At 47.3% G+C, this 15,174-nt stretch overlaps 1 protein-coding gene across 1 annotated transcript; it reads left to right on the forward strand.

Annotated features, from left to right (window-relative positions):
• The first annotated feature begins 285 nt into the window (after positions 1-285).
• Positions 286-13,320, forward strand: EME1 (essential meiotic structure-specific endonuclease 1). The gene is made up of 8 exons (XM_087710005.1): positions 286-1,159; positions 1,259-1,386; positions 1,571-1,660; positions 2,667-2,779; positions 3,736-3,874; positions 4,748-4,863; positions 5,907-6,096; positions 12,842-13,320. The coding sequence occupies exons 1-8, from the start codon at positions 340-342 to the stop codon at positions 13,016-13,018; spliced, it is 1,773 nt and encodes a 590-aa protein (XP_087566131.1). The 5' UTR covers positions 286-339; the 3' UTR covers positions 13,019-13,320.
• The last annotated feature ends 1,854 nt before the right edge of the window (positions 13,321-15,174 follow it).

Raw genomic sequence — 15,174 nt, forward strand, 5'->3', positions numbered from 1 at the left:
ACTGAAGATTGTTTTGACATTACATTAGCTAAACCCAATGTGGAAACTTACACTCCTTATCCTGACTTGCAGAAGTATAGGCATTCCTCATGCAGGAGTACACTGGGCAGGAGAATAGAAGGAACAAATAAATGCTGAGGTCTGGTGACTTGGTTTTGATTGATCTCTCTCACAATTGGCTGATTCTTTTCTAGCATTAGACCCTGATCAAGTATCCTTGAAGGAATGTGACTTTTGAAGAGGGAGAACTTTCTGTTGTTGAATTCAACAGTTTGCTTTCCCCCCCTCAGATGCCACTCCAACCCAGCGCAGTCTCTTCAGTGCCTGAAGCTAAACATCATGTTCTCAGAACTGGATGAGAGCAACTGTGAAGAACTACCAGTTTTCCTTTCTGTAAACAAACCTCCTTCTGACCCACAAACCAGCCTCCAGCCTTCTCCTGAGAACCAAATAGTTGTGCTCTCTAGCTCAGACTCGGAAGATTCATTCCTTTGCTCACCTGCCAGGAAAAAGCCCTATGGTCCATGCAATTCAGTCAAGATGGCTGCTTCTACAGATGTGAGACTGCAGCTCAGTAGCGAGAGGGAGGAGGAGGAGGAGGAGGAGGAAGAAATGCTTGTCCCCTTGGCCGAAAGGCTGCAAAGGAAGTTGCTGGTAGCTGGACCCTCTACAACCGCTCCTTCATTTACTAAGATCCAAACAAAGAGTGCCCAAGAGCTCAGTGGGCAAAATAAGCCCTGTGTCAGTGATGAAGACTGGGTGCCCACTTGCTGGCAGGAGCCACTACCTGCTGGCTCAGATCTCCAAGAAAACGTGGCACCCAGCACTTGGGAATTTTCAGACAGTGATCAAGAGCTATATTCATGGGATGCTAAGTCACAATCCTTGCCCCAGCTCCCAGTTCGCATCCCTGATAATAAGATGCAGGATGGTACCCGCCAAATATGCCTGAAGTCCTTTCCTCTTCAGACAAGTACAAGAAAGAACCATCAGGATTTGGACAAAGCTTGCCAGGCTGCCCTGCAGAAAGGCAAAGAGCAAGGAGCTCAGAAGCAGCTGCAGGAGCAAGAGAGACAGAGGAAAGCAGCTTTGGCCCAACTTCGCAAAGCCCAAAGACCAGAGCAGTGTCTGAAACACATTGGAATAGTGTTAGACCCAGGTATGGTTCCCCCCCCCCCCCCCCCCACACACACACTTGGCTTTCTTATCTGTTCTTCTCCTTCTTAGGGAATCCATCTTGAATCACAGCCTCCAATAGGTCTCTTACAGATTAATGGTGCGGATGAGATCCTTGCTGCTTTGCAGTCAATGGAGAGTAGCTATGTGATTGAGAGCCAAATTGTGCCCTGCAGCATCACCTGGAGAAGGAGAACTGGCCTAGCACAGGTATGAGAGTATGTGTCCTCCCCCGCAGTCTTTTGTTTGGTAGTTTTGATTAATGAAGTTTCCTTGGTTAATCTTTTCTTCTGAAGGAATCCTGGCCATGACCTAATTGTTGTTCCTTTTTACTAATGGTAACTGTCCTTCTATTTTTGTCCTTCCTATTTTAAATGTATGCTTTGGCTTGAAGGCTGAAGAAGACAACTGGATGGAAGAACCCAATGTCCTAGTGCCAGTGCTGCTCCCAGACTTCATTGCAATGATTCATAACGGCAAGCAGGTAAGATCGGTCTAGCAATGTCCAACCCTAAAAGCGCAAAGCAAAACAAAAATCTCTTGTTCTAAAATACAACACACAACACGTGTTTTTTAAATAATGAATCAGATTTCCCACTGTGAAATAAAGAGTAGGGAGACTCAGGGGCAGTGAATGTTCTCATTTATTATGAAAAGTTGATGCGTCCAAAACTGACCAGCCCTCCTTATGGGTGTATCAGCTGCAATGCTTTTGCTTGACAAATTTAGGGAGCAGAATTGGAGAATGGAGAACATCAGTTTTCACTAGAATGGAAAGGATTTGAAACAAAAAGAATGTGGCCTTGCTACATTTAGCTTTACAGTGGCCTATTGTAAGTTCTTATCAGTACATTCCATTGCAACTCTTGAATTTCAAGATGCAAATGTTTTGTTTTGTTTTCCTAACTAAGACCATTATTCCCTGTAGGAAGTAATCTGAGGAAGGGCAGGAAGTAATCCAAAATTTATTTGTAGATAGCAGAAGGGCAAGAAATAATCTTGAGATTTATTATGCTATTATTTATGGACATGTATGCATGCAGCATTTTCGTCTCCTTTCTGACACGTATAAATATGAATGCATCTTTTTGACTTCTCTTTAGGAGGAAACTCCCTACAGAATGTACTGTCTAACTCACACTGCTATGCACCTTGATTATTTCCTTTGGGCATTGCATTTTGATTTCCAAAGCAGTGGGCTCTCAGTGGCCACCAGGCCCAGTTGCTGAATATCTCCTCCTCTTGCTGGGAAGCCACAGTGAGAACGATCTCTGGTTCTCAGGATGGGCTAGTCAAGTGCATTGGGTCAACACTGCGCAATGCAAAATGCTGGATAAAATGATCCTTTGGAATAGTCCACCAAGGCGTTTCTTTTGCTTTAGCAGGAGAAATCATCTGAGCTGTGTCTAAGAGGCTGGAAGGGCTGCACATCTTTGCTTCAGTCCAAAGAGCTAAAGAACTATCCTTTCTGACCTTTTGAATTTTTGCAGCCTAGGATGGAAAGTCCATCTGAAACACTGCAGAGTTTTGTGGCGAACATCACAGAGAAAATTCCTGGGAAAACGCTGTCATTGGCAGTAACAGAACTAGAAAAACACTTCAGGTTAAAATTTACTTTTCATTTCTGAAAAAATAAATAAATAAATAATCTATCTATCTATCTATCTATCTATCTATCTATCTATCTATCTATCTATCTATCTATCTATCTGACATACATCGATCCTTTAAATCAGATGCTTTCTGTTCTTGATAGGCCAGGCCACTCCAAGATAAATTACTGCTTAAAACACGGAAGAAATTCCTACCCTCTGAAATCTCATAATTTGATCTTTGAGGCCCTGGGAAACACCTTAGGGTGGGGGTTGTTCAAATCTCAGGGAACCTCATTTAAGAAGGCACAGTCCTGGGATCCCACTAGATGGCATTGTTTAACTAAAGTAGTCCGGAGTGTACCCACCCTGCAGATTGGATTGGCTAGGCTGATACTATGGTTAACCTCTCAGAGGAGGCCCAGATAAAAAGATGCAGCTTCAACAGCAGCTGACATTAAAATATTGGGAATACACTTCTATTAGGAAGTAGTTCTAGAGCAGAGTACCACAACCCAAAAGGCCAGAGTTCGGGTATCTCCTAACACCTCCCCAGATATTGCCCATCCACGGCTACAGTTTCAGAAGCTGAGATGATCTCCTTGAAATGAATCCAAGGTTTATAGTCCAGAGGTGGTATTCAGTCGGTTCTGACCAGTTCTGGAGACCCAGTAGCAGAAATTTTGAGTAGTTCGGAGAACCGGCAAAGACCACCTCTGACTGGCCCCGCCCCCATCCATTCTCTGCCTCCTGAGTCCCAGCTGATTGGCTGCATCATCTTCTGTTGCCCTGTGCAGAATGGAGCTGGAAAGCAGGTTAGTGGGGTGGGGTGGAAATGGGGATTTTGCAGTATCTTTCCCCTGCCATGCCCACCAAGCCACACCATGCCATGCCCACAGAACCAGTAGTGAAAAAAATTGAATCCCACCACTAATGTATACATCAGTGAATTGAATTGTGTCTTCAGTTCTCAGAAACCCAAGTCACAAAAGAAGCTGCAGCAAGCAGAGCAAAGTAGCAGCAAGGCACAGGAGGAAGGCAAGCCAAGGAAACGGAAAGAAAAGGCCATTCCAGTTTCTCAGTTGTCTAGGCTGGATGTGGAAGAAGTAAGTAAACCTGGTGCAGAGGGTTGTGTGGCTGGCTATCTCGGCCATGTCTCAGATTCTTCCTTGGGATCATCACCTCTTCTGGAAATGATGTTTTTTCTGCTGCCAGATCAGGCTTCAATCTCTAAGGGAGGCTAATGGTGAACCCTGAAATGTCTCTCCTTGCAATACACATCCACATATTAAACTAAATAAGGTAGGCTTCAGATGCACAGATTGAAAGGAGGAGACTGCATGATGCAGTCAGCAAGGAAGATAGGTGAGTGAAGGATGCCAGGAATCATGACATTCAGACATTAGAGAAGCAACCCTAGCCAATTTTTTTTCTTCTCTTTTTTGTAAGCTGCTCAGAGTCCTTCGGGATTGGGCAGCATATAAATTTTATAAATAAATAAATAAATAGCAATTTAATAGGTTTTGAAGTCTGTTTTTGTTCAGCATTAAGATGGCATACTTAAATTATGAAAGAACACAGCTTATACAGCTATTTCTAGATTCCAGGAAACTTTTAATTCCATCCCCATTCATCCTAATCACAGAATTGTTCATTCTGATCTGGTGCTCTTCCTAGTGGCCAAGTGCTAGCTTGGAATTTGGGGAGTTGTGATCCGAATACAACTGAAAGGCACTGGATCGGAAAAGACTGCCTTATAAAACGGTACTCAGAAGGACAGCAGAATATGCCGGCCAAAAAGAGATAACGACGCTCTGAACTACTGGGGGCAGAGGGAAATGTTTTTGGATCCAATGAGCTGGAAGAGTGGCCATCCTGAAGGAAATAGTGCCACCCGTTATGAAATAGTAACTTATGTCTAGTGTCTTTATTGATTTTTTTTTTTTAAGATATGTCTGTTTTCATCCTTGCTTTTTCAGGCTCTGGTCGAGCTGCAGCTTCACACAGGTGTCCAGGTTCAAGTGCTTGCAAGCTGGAAGGAGTTTGGAGAATTTGCTAGTATGTTCACTAAGGCTGTGGCTGAAGCCCCATTCAAGTGAGTGAGCTAACAAAGAGTATATGCATAGTATCTAAGGCTATCTTGTGTACCCATTGCATACATTCCTGGACAGGATTTGCTCATGGTCACTTGTGCTTTAATCATTCCTGATAGGACGATTGCAGCATCTGTGCATGGTGCTTCACTAGAAGAGCACCTGAAAGCTTAAGTTGGTCCAGAATGCAACGTTGCACAGTGCAGCTTGTTGTATCTATGTGATATGGCTACTTCATGAGCAGCCATGGCTCCCAAGAGGCTTCTAAGTGCAATTCAAAGTCCTGGTTATCAGCATTAAAGCCCTACTCGATTTCAGGAGCACCTGCTCACCCCATATACCCCTACGAGGCGGCCATGCTCCAGGTTCCCTTTTTTAAGACCCAAATATGGTTACTTTTAGAAAAGCCATTAAGAACTACATTTTCCCCAGACATTTGTGACCAGCTGAGTTGTCTCTATTTGTTTGTTTCATTGTCGTGCTTGGTTTTTATTTTATATTTTGGGTTGCTTTTTTAATGTTAGCTTTTTCCCCGTTTATTCTCTGTGTTGTATACTGCCTACTCAATTGTTTGAGTTGGTAGCCCTAAAAAATCCATTAAATAAATACATTCTGTGAATTCCTGGCACATTTGCTGTAATCTGCGTCTTGTTCCTATTTTATTTCATTTCTAATTTTCTACCACAAATCATCTTCGTCTGTTTTGCAAGGAAAGTCTTGGTGTCATGGCGCACTATAGGTAGATGCCTTACGAAAGGGGTTATTTACACCAAAATTTAGCAATTAAGATGTAGGCAAAGTAATGAAGCACGTGTTTGCCAGATGTTTTAGAAAAGAGACGAGTTTGGCCCATATTGTGCTTATCTCTCGAAGTAATCCAATTCCTTCAAATATCATTCTGTCAAACAAAGTGCCCGACTTCAAATATGGCATCTGTATGAAGATCCCATCTTCCAGCTTTTGATTTGCATACAGCAACAAAAACATCACAAGAGATGGTTTGTTTCAATATTTTGCCACATTTCTTCCTTGTCGTTTTTTGTAGAAAGGAAAAAAATAAAACCAGCTTCTCCTTCTGCCTTGAGGGAGACTGGTGTAGAGGTGTGAAAGTGGATCGTACTGGAAAAGGACTGCTTCAGGTATGGAAGAGACAGATTCAGCAACTCAACCGAGTCAGTCTGGAGATGGCCAATGCCATTGTAGCCCAGTACCCTTCTCCTCTGCTTCTGATACAGGCAAGGCTTTACATTTCTATAAGAAGGTATATTCAATGTGTGCATGCCAATTCATATCCAGCTAGCAGAAGAAATTTAAAATCTCATGCTGAAATTCTCAGATGGTGCAAGAAAAAAGAGACTGTTTCACATAGAAAACCTAGATTTTGGAAGTAAACTGATTTTTGTTTTTCATATATTCTGTTGGATGATATTCCAGTACTTCAGAACCATTGACAAAAGTATTGTCCTCAACATACGACCACAATTGAGCTCAATTGTTGTTAAGCAAGATAGTTATAGAATTTTGCTTCATTTTATATCTTTTCTTGCCAGAGTTGTTAAGTGAATCACTGCACTTGTTAAGTTAGTAACAGAGTTGCTGAGTGAATCTAGGTTCCCTATTGACTTTGCTTGTCAGACAGTCACAAAAGGTGATTTACATGACTCTGGGGCACTGCAACCCTCATAAATGTGATCCAGTTGCCAAGCATCCGAATTTTGATTACATGAGCATGGGGATCCTGCAACGGTTATGTGAAAAGCGGTCGTAAGTCACTTTTTTCAGTGCTGGTGTAACTTCAAAGAGTCACTAAACGAATGGTTGTAAGTCGAGAATGGCAGTTGGTCTTACTTGAACTGCATGTTTTGAAGAAGGTGTGGGAGGAGTAACCAATGGTATTAACCCAGCCCTTTTGCCTAGGAGACTGAGGTGATCTTTTGAGGCCACACCTACGTTCCTAAAGGAAGGACAGACAAAGAACAGCACAACACAAATCCTTCCTGTCTGCTATTGCTTGACCACTGAGCTAACTCAGGCCCTTGGCGCAGGGCGCCCTACACAAGGGGAGAAGTGACTCCTCCCACACCTTCTTCTAAACATACAGTTCAGGTAAGACCAACTGCCAGTTTCCGAAGTGAGGTGTGGGAGGAGTAACCAATGGGACATACCAAAGCTAGATGTCCTAGGAGGGAGTTAATGGGCCTGAGCCCCTGGAGAGTCAAGGACTCCCTGCAACACCCTCCTTCCGAAGGCTGCTTCCGCAGAGGCATAAGCGTCTAGCCGATAATGCCTAATGAAAGGTGAGGGAAAAGACCAGACGGCAGCCCTGCAAATCTCCTCTATGGGTGCCTGGGTGGACCAGGCTGCTGAGGTGGCCGCACTTCTGGTGGAGTGCGCTGGGATGCCCTCTGGGACCTGAAGTCCCCGTGCCCCGTAGGCCTGAGAGATGGCCGCTCTAATCCACCTGCTAATGGTGGCCGGGGAAACCCTGGCACCTCGGGTGGATGGCTGATAGGATACGAAGAGGGCTTCCGAATGCCTAAAGTGGGCTGTGCGCTTCAGGTAAATGCGCAAGGCCCTTCTGACGTCCAATCTGTGCCAAGATCTTTCCCTATCCCTGGAGGGTTGCGGACAGAAATCCAGCAGTACTATCTCTAGGGCCCTGTGGAATGGGGAATTGACCTTGGGCATGAACGCGGGGTCCAGCCTGAGGATGACCTGGTTCTCTAGAAAGGTGCAGAGATCCGCTCTGTTGGAGAGAGCGTTGATCTCAGATACTCTCCTGGCTGAGGTGACGGCAACCAGGAAGACGACCTTAAGGGTCAGACACTGAACGGAAACCTCCCTCAAGGGTTCAAATGGTGCCTCCGTCAAGGCCTGGAGGACCGTGTGTAGGTCCCAGGTGGAGATTCGATGGACCACTGGGGGTTTCAGATTCGCCACTCCCTTGAGGAAGCACCTTAGGACCGGATGTTGGGATAAAAGGGGAGCATTCATCCCCCTCAGGACCGTAGAAAGGGCGGAGACCTTGGCTAGGGGTCAAACCCTTCTCTAGTCCCTCCTGGAGGAAGTCCAGAACCTGTGGTACAGAGGCTGAAGCTGGGCGGAGATCCTTAGCTTGGCACCAGTCAGTGAAGGCCACCCAGGAGGCATTGTAAATACGAGTGGTGGACTGTCTCCTGGACGCCTCCACGGTCTTAATGACCTTCTCGGAAAAATGAGCCTCACTCAGCTGCTCCCGCTCAATCGCCAGACGGTCAGATGAAGCCACTCCGGATCCGGATGCTCCAGGGACTCCTGGTGTAGGGACACCTCCCCCGCTGGGATCCTCCAGTGGGGGGCTGAGGACAGATCCACTAGGTCTGCTAGCCAGGGACGGTGTGGCCAAAAGGGAGCCACTAGGATGACCTCCGCTCCCTCTAACACCACCCTCCTCAGAACCCCGGGAATGAGAGGAAGGGGGGGAAAGGCGTAGAGAAGACCTGGTGGTCATCTGCATCGAAGGGCGTCTGTGTCCATGGCTCCCCTGGCCGGGAACCTCGATATGAATCTCGGCAACTGGGCGTTCTCTGGGGTCACAAAGAGATCCACCGTCGGGTGTCCAAACCTCTTGCAGATCTGTTGGACAATTGAGGGATGAAGCTGCCACTCCCCGTTGTCAATCGTCTCTCTGCTTAGCCAATCTGCCTGCTGGTTCTCTGTCCCGGAGATGTGCTCCGCTCTGATGGACTGAAGATGTCTCTCTGCCCAGTTCTCCAGTCGCAGGGCCTTGTCGCAAAGTGCCTTGGAATGGGTGCCGCCCTGTCTGTTCACATGGGCCTTGGCCGCCACGTTGTCCGTCAGGACAAGGACATGATGTCCGGTCACCGTGCTCTTGAAGTGACGAAGGGCCAGGTGAATGGCCCTGAGCTCCAACCAGTTTATGTTGTTGCGCAGGTCTGTTGGAGTCCAGCGGCCCTGGGCAATCTGGGTCTCCAGGTGAGCTCCCCAGCCGAACAGGCTTGCGTCCGTGGTGTGGACTTTTCTTGCTGGTTCCTTGAAGAGGCATCCCTTGTTCAATGCTGGAGACAGCCACCAATGGAGCGAGAGCAGCACCTGGGGTGACACTCGAACCTTGAAACTGGCATCGCTCGTCCCGGCTCTCTGGTATGGGAGTAGGAACCACTGGAGCTCCCTGGCGTGCAGTCGGGCCCACGGTACGATCCCTATGCAAGAGATGAATTTCCCCAGGAGCCTGGAAAAAAGCACTGCAGGGACAGAGCGTAGCTTGCGAATCTCATGAACCAGTTGTACAATGCTGTCCTTTCGATCTTGGGAAAGGAAGACCTCCCCAGCTACTGAATCTATAATGGATCCTAGGTGCTGGAGTCTGGTGGATGGGACCAGGTGACTCTTCTCCAAGTTGATGGAGAATCCCAGGGCCCTGAGGGTGTCGATGGTGGTCCCCAGGTCCTCCTTGGCAGATTCTGGGGACCTAGCTAAGACGAGGATGTTGTCTAAGTAACAGAACAGACGGACTGGGAAGGAGCGCAGGTGGCCTGCGGCTGCAGCCAACACCTTGGGGAAGGTCCTGGGGGCTGAGGCCAGCCCAAAGGGAAGGGCCCTATATTGGAAGTGGTTGCCCTCGTGGGAAAACCTAAGGAATTTGCAGTGTTCCGGGGCGATTCTGATGTGAAGGTAGGCCTCCATGAGATCGATGGAGGCCAGGAAATCACCTGGTCGGATGCCCTCTAAGATGGATTTTAAGGAGGCCATCTTAAACTTACGGAAGACCACCCTGGAATTGAGTAGTTTAAGATCCAGGATGGCTCTCCACCCCCCTGAACTCTTGGGGACTAGGAATAGGTTCGAGTAGAAACCGGAGCCCTTCTCCCTCTCTGGGACCCTCTCAATGGCCCTGATCTCTAACAGGTGTTTGATGGCCTTGGCCTTAAGGGCCCGTTTGGTCGGATCTGTGGAGGAGGCGAAGGTGTGGAACCTACTAGGGGGTAGTGAGCGAAACTCCAACTGCAGCCCGAGCCTTACAGTCTGGAGGACCCAATCATCTGAGGTGACTCGTTCCCAGGCATTCGCGAAAAGGGAGAGGCGACCGCCAATAGGGTGATCCGCAGACAGATCACTTGAACCTGCGGAAAGGGTGACCGCCTCCTCCTCGAAAGGGCTGCTTGTCCTGCTGTTGGCCTCTGAACCTGTCTCTATGGAACTGCCTATCCCCCTGCCTGTGGAACCTGGGGTTCTGGTACCTCTGGTTCTGGGTCTCCACTTCAGGCGGCCAGTACGAGGTTCTCCTGGGATATGGAGCATGCCGGAAGTCTGAGCGTCTGGTGGTCGCTGGGAAGACCTTCCGCTTGTTCTTATCCTCCACCAGGATAGGATCCAGCGCAGTTCCGAACAGCTTATCACCGGTGTAGTCTGCTCCTGTTAAGTGCCACTTAACCCGGGACTCTGCCTGCCAGTGGCGTAACCACAGCAGGAGCCTAGACGCCACTGAAGATGACATTGCCCGAGACGCATACTTAACTGCGTCCACGGTGGCATCCACTGAGAACTGCGTGGCTGCCAGCATCTTGGAGATGTCCTGCAACAAACGAACTTCTGAGGCCGGAGTCCTGTCCCTCAGCTGCTCCAACCACAGCACCGTGGACCTGTTGAAAAAAGAAGCCGAAGCGGCTGCCCTAATGGCCCATGTTATAGCCTGGAACGTCTTACGCAGCACGATGTCCGCCTTCTTGTCCTCTGCCTTGAGACAGCTGGCGATGTCCCCTGTGATCACCGCTGACGCTGAAGCTAGGGTGGCAACCAGGTTGTCCACCTCAGGAACCTGGAGAGCTTGGGCAAAGGTTGGGTTAAGGTTATAGAATTTCCTCTCATTTCCCCCTGGAGTGGGAAAAGACCCTGGCTTCACCCACTGAGATTTGAACACCTGTAGAAACATTTCTGGCGTGGGGATCTCCTCCTTAGCCACAGGTGGTTTATGGAAGGGCCCCTTCTTCCTCTTGCCCTTGCTAGTGCTAGGCATTTCAGACACAGGCTTAGGATCTGTGGGGGGGTCCAGGTCTGCTGTGGCACTTGCCTTACGGAGCAAGGAGCTAAATAAGGAGGGGGGGAAAAGACCACCGACGGTGGAGTCGTCCTCTGCCTGGGCCTCCTCATCCTCAGAGAACCCCCACCTCCTTCAACTCTCCTTCCTCTAAATCGGAAGCCTCACTTGCAGTAGAGGGGAGGAGACCTGGCTCCTCTGGCAGCCAATGTACTGGGGCGGTCCTGGTGGCCCCTGGAGTGCTCCTGGGGAGCCCTGCTCCTGGAACTCTGAGGCTGCTGGTTTATCCCAGAGGCCATCACTTGGGCTAAGGCCCTACCTAGCATCTCCTGAAAACTATTGGTGAGCTCAGGCAAGGCAGGCTGGAGCTCTGGTGGCTGAGGATATTCCCTGGGATCAGGGGATAGAGGTGCCAACCGATGCCTAGCTGGACTGGGGGCCCTGCGCCCAAATAGATCAGCCCTAGACTCAGCTGGAAGTGCAGGCGATGGGGGGGGGGGCGATAGGGAGCTGTGCCTGCTGCCTGAGTCCCTTGGGGAACCAGGGGATGCTACCCGGGCTTCATCCAGGGCTGGAAACCTGTGGGGGGATCGGGACCTGGAGGGGGAAGGGTTGATGGTAGCCCTGAATCTTCTAGTCAAGGCCCTGGTCATCCTAACCTCCTTCCTAGAGGTTGCTTTCTTGGGGGCCTTGGATTTGTCCCTCCTAGTTGGGGATCTCCCCCTGGGAGCCGGGGAGACTCCCCCAGAAGTCCCCTCCTCTGGATCCACACGCCCTGGGGATCTAGGCCTAGCATCCCTGTTCCTTGCCACCTCCACCATGGTACTTACAGTTGCGGTGACCACCAACCTCCTCTTTCCTTCAGCCGGCTTAAATAGGTCGGATTCAGTCTTCTGCCCCTGAATCCGCGTTCTTCTCTCTTCTGCCGCTGATCTGCGGTCTGAGCCACCGGCAGGCACCGCTCTGGAGCCCTCCCCGCATCACTGGCGGAGTTGGTCCTAAAGGCAGCCTCTTCTGGCTTCGCTGGTGCCTTTTGAGCGCTTTCGGCGTCTGTAGGAGAACGCCGATCACACGCTCACTCACATGCTCAAGATGACGGCAAGATGGCGACCGCCGACCTGCAGTCCGAGCCTCCTCCTGGAGCTAGGGAGCACTGTGGCGATCTCTGATGGATCCCCGGGCCTCCGCTGGTCTTTGTCAGCCTTTTCCGAGGCCGCACGGTCACTCCTATCGCCCCCGCGATGCGGAGGCTTCCCCCCCTCTTACGTGACCGTTCGGTCGCTCGGGGCGCGCGCACACACTAGCAAGCAGCGAGGCTTGGATTCTAGCAGCGCTGAGCACGGCAGAGGAGGGGTGCAGCGATGCAGTTGATGGATAAAGGTAAAATCCACTTGTAAGGGAAAAAAACCTGTAGAAAAAAAACTAAGTTCTCGAAGCGAAGGGAGAGTCAGAGAAACACTCCTTTTAGGCCGGAGACTGAGGTTAATCTGGAGGGGTCAGAAGGAGGAATGTAGGTGTGGCTTCAAAAGATTACCTCAGTCTTCTAGGCAAAAGGGCTGGGTTAATACCATTGGTTACTCCTCCCACACCTCACTTCAGAAACCTACCTAATTACTCAGATGCTACATTTAATTGTGCTTAAAGAGAGCTTATTCCCTAAGCAAGTAGATACAGTATCCTCCTAAAAAGATGACCTAACTTGGTCCCATTATTGGTAGTCAGCTATGCATATGTGATTCTAGTCTACGTGTCACCAGTTTCCATGGAATGACTGAAGTTGGAAAAATTGCTGCTTCTCAGCTAGGAATAGAATTTCACACTACTTTCCTTTTCCATCTTCTGCCCGACACATTTATCATAGGTGTCAAAACAATTATGAACTATCCAAAAGAACATGTATGTTTACTTATAGAAATAATGTTTTGTGTTCTGGCTGCCTCCAGGCTTATGACAGTCACACTTCTGAGCAGGAGCGACACAATCTTCTTGCGGAGGTTCCTGTCCGTCGTGGCGATGGAGTGACGACGACAACGAGGCGAGTTGGTCCAGACCTCTCCAAACGGATTTATTTGCAGATGACTTCTCGTAACCCTGACCTTTCCCTGGATGTTACTGGTTGAGCTTAAAGTGTGGATTTCTCTAAAACTCTGCTCAAGCAACTTTTAAAAACATAATTACCGTACTTCCTCTAAATTAAACTTTTCTGACGCTACTGCTTGGATCTCGATCCAAACTGATTCTTTTATCCTGTGGAAATCTTCGTAAAACCCATTTATGAAGATAAACATTTTGATGGAAATTAAGAACTGACGTTCTTTCTCTGTGTAATTATATACATACATACATACATACATACATACATACATACATACATACATACATACATAATTTAGAGTTACAACCCCTGGTATGCCCAAATATGGGAGGAAGTTTACTGCTTCCATTCTCTGCCTATTGGCTCGTCACAAGAGACCATCCAGACAGAAACCCAATATTTTTACTGTTGCCTTTGTTACATTTATGTTGTATTTGTGCTGAAAAATAAATAAAGGGAGACTAGTATAGATCTATTTCAAGCTATTTAGCTCTCATCAGCTAGCCATACCCTTGCTGGGAATCGAACCATATATATATTTATATATATATATATATAAAATTTGGCTGTGTGAGTGTGTGTGTGTTCCAGCATAATTTTGGAATACCTTGAGCAATTTCAACCAAACTTGGTACACAGATGACTTACTCTCTATTACTCTCTAGAGACAAATGCTGGGGGGGGGGGGGGGGAGACACAGACTTAACACCCCTCTGGGTGTGTGTTCTGTTAAGATGCAGCCTGTTGTGCCTTTAAATTACTTCTACTGTACTGCCATAAAATGGATTCTACTGTACAGCACAGTGGAGTTGCTATGGTAAAGGCTTCACAATACTCTACAAGGAGGCTCCCTCTGGTAGGGATGAAAATCCAATATTAGAAATTACATTTGGTCTGAACATTTCCCCCCTATAAATAAATACCCGGGCAATGGCGGATTATCGGCTAGTACATTATAAATTTTAGAGGGCTCTTTTAAAAAATAAAAATTATCTGAAACCTATGAGCTGAATGGCTTCCAATAAACAAGCGAAATATTTCATTTCCTTAACTTAGCATTATTTACCATTGTTTAGAAAGTATATTTTAACATAGATGTGTACACTCTTTGTAACGTAATAAGTATAAAGAATTCAATAAACAGCATTTGTCAGGTAAAAGCTTTTGAACTGCAGCTCTGCTAAGTGATTCTGGAGTACCTCATCCAGCAAACTTTGGCATTTCTATTTTATATGCTCTTTCCCCATTTTGAACCGTTACCAAACTATGCATTCTTCTCTCGCACACTATTACTGCTGAAATGGATGTTAAACTATATAGTTTCTCAATGCAGGAACCTGTACTCTGTAGAAGGCTGTATAAATGGAAATTTTTTTAAAGAAGTCTGGAGGGTATAGTTTCTAGAAATACGTGGCACAGGTTTCAATGCTATGGTTCTCATTATAGATGTTACAGAAGTTTCTCTAACCCACATTTATGCTTTTAAATTCCCACCATTTCAGTCTTATTAATACACATCTATCTAGAAGCTTCAATGGCTTTAGTTTTATCTAAATCGACTGCTTTAGAGAACGTAAAATAGCTGAATTTCAGGTAGCAAAAGGAACTTTTTTGTAAGAACAGCAAACAGAAGCTTTTGCTAAGTTCAACCATAATACAGTTTTTGCTTACCATGTTGAGGCAGCCTAGTCAAATGTTATTTGTTCAGAAATTTACAGAGATGTCTCTAATCTATAGGGACATGGTAGCTCAGTGGCTAAGATGCTAAGCTTGTTGACCAGAAAATGCAAGTAGAAAAATAGGGACCACCTTTGGTGGGAAGTAATTTAGTAATTTAATAGATTTGTATGCCGCCCAATCCTGTAGGACTCTGGGCGGCTAGGTAACTGTTGTGTGCGCCTTCAGCGTTTACTCATGCTGGTCACAGGACCACGGAGTTGTCTTCAGACAGTGCTGGCTCTTCAGCCTTGAAATGAAGATGAGTACCATCCCCTAGAGTCGGAAACGACTAGCAAATATGTGCGAGGGGAACCTTTACCTTATCTAATCTATGGTCTGTTAACATCTAATCTTTGGGTACACCATTGATAGAACCTTGCCAATTTGTTCTTTCGTCTTCAGCAAAATCAGAGAATGTAGATGTCTACCAAAATATTATATTTGGGCATATGCAGAAGTATG

Source organism: Thamnophis sirtalis, unplaced genomic scaffold (assembly GCF_051295495.1).
Source record: "Thamnophis sirtalis isolate CommonGarterSnake01/CBP01778 unplaced genomic scaffold, rThaSir2_p1.2 scaffold_3, whole genome shotgun sequence".
Taxonomy (NCBI): domain Eukaryota; kingdom Metazoa; phylum Chordata; class Lepidosauria; order Squamata; family Natricidae; genus Thamnophis; species Thamnophis sirtalis.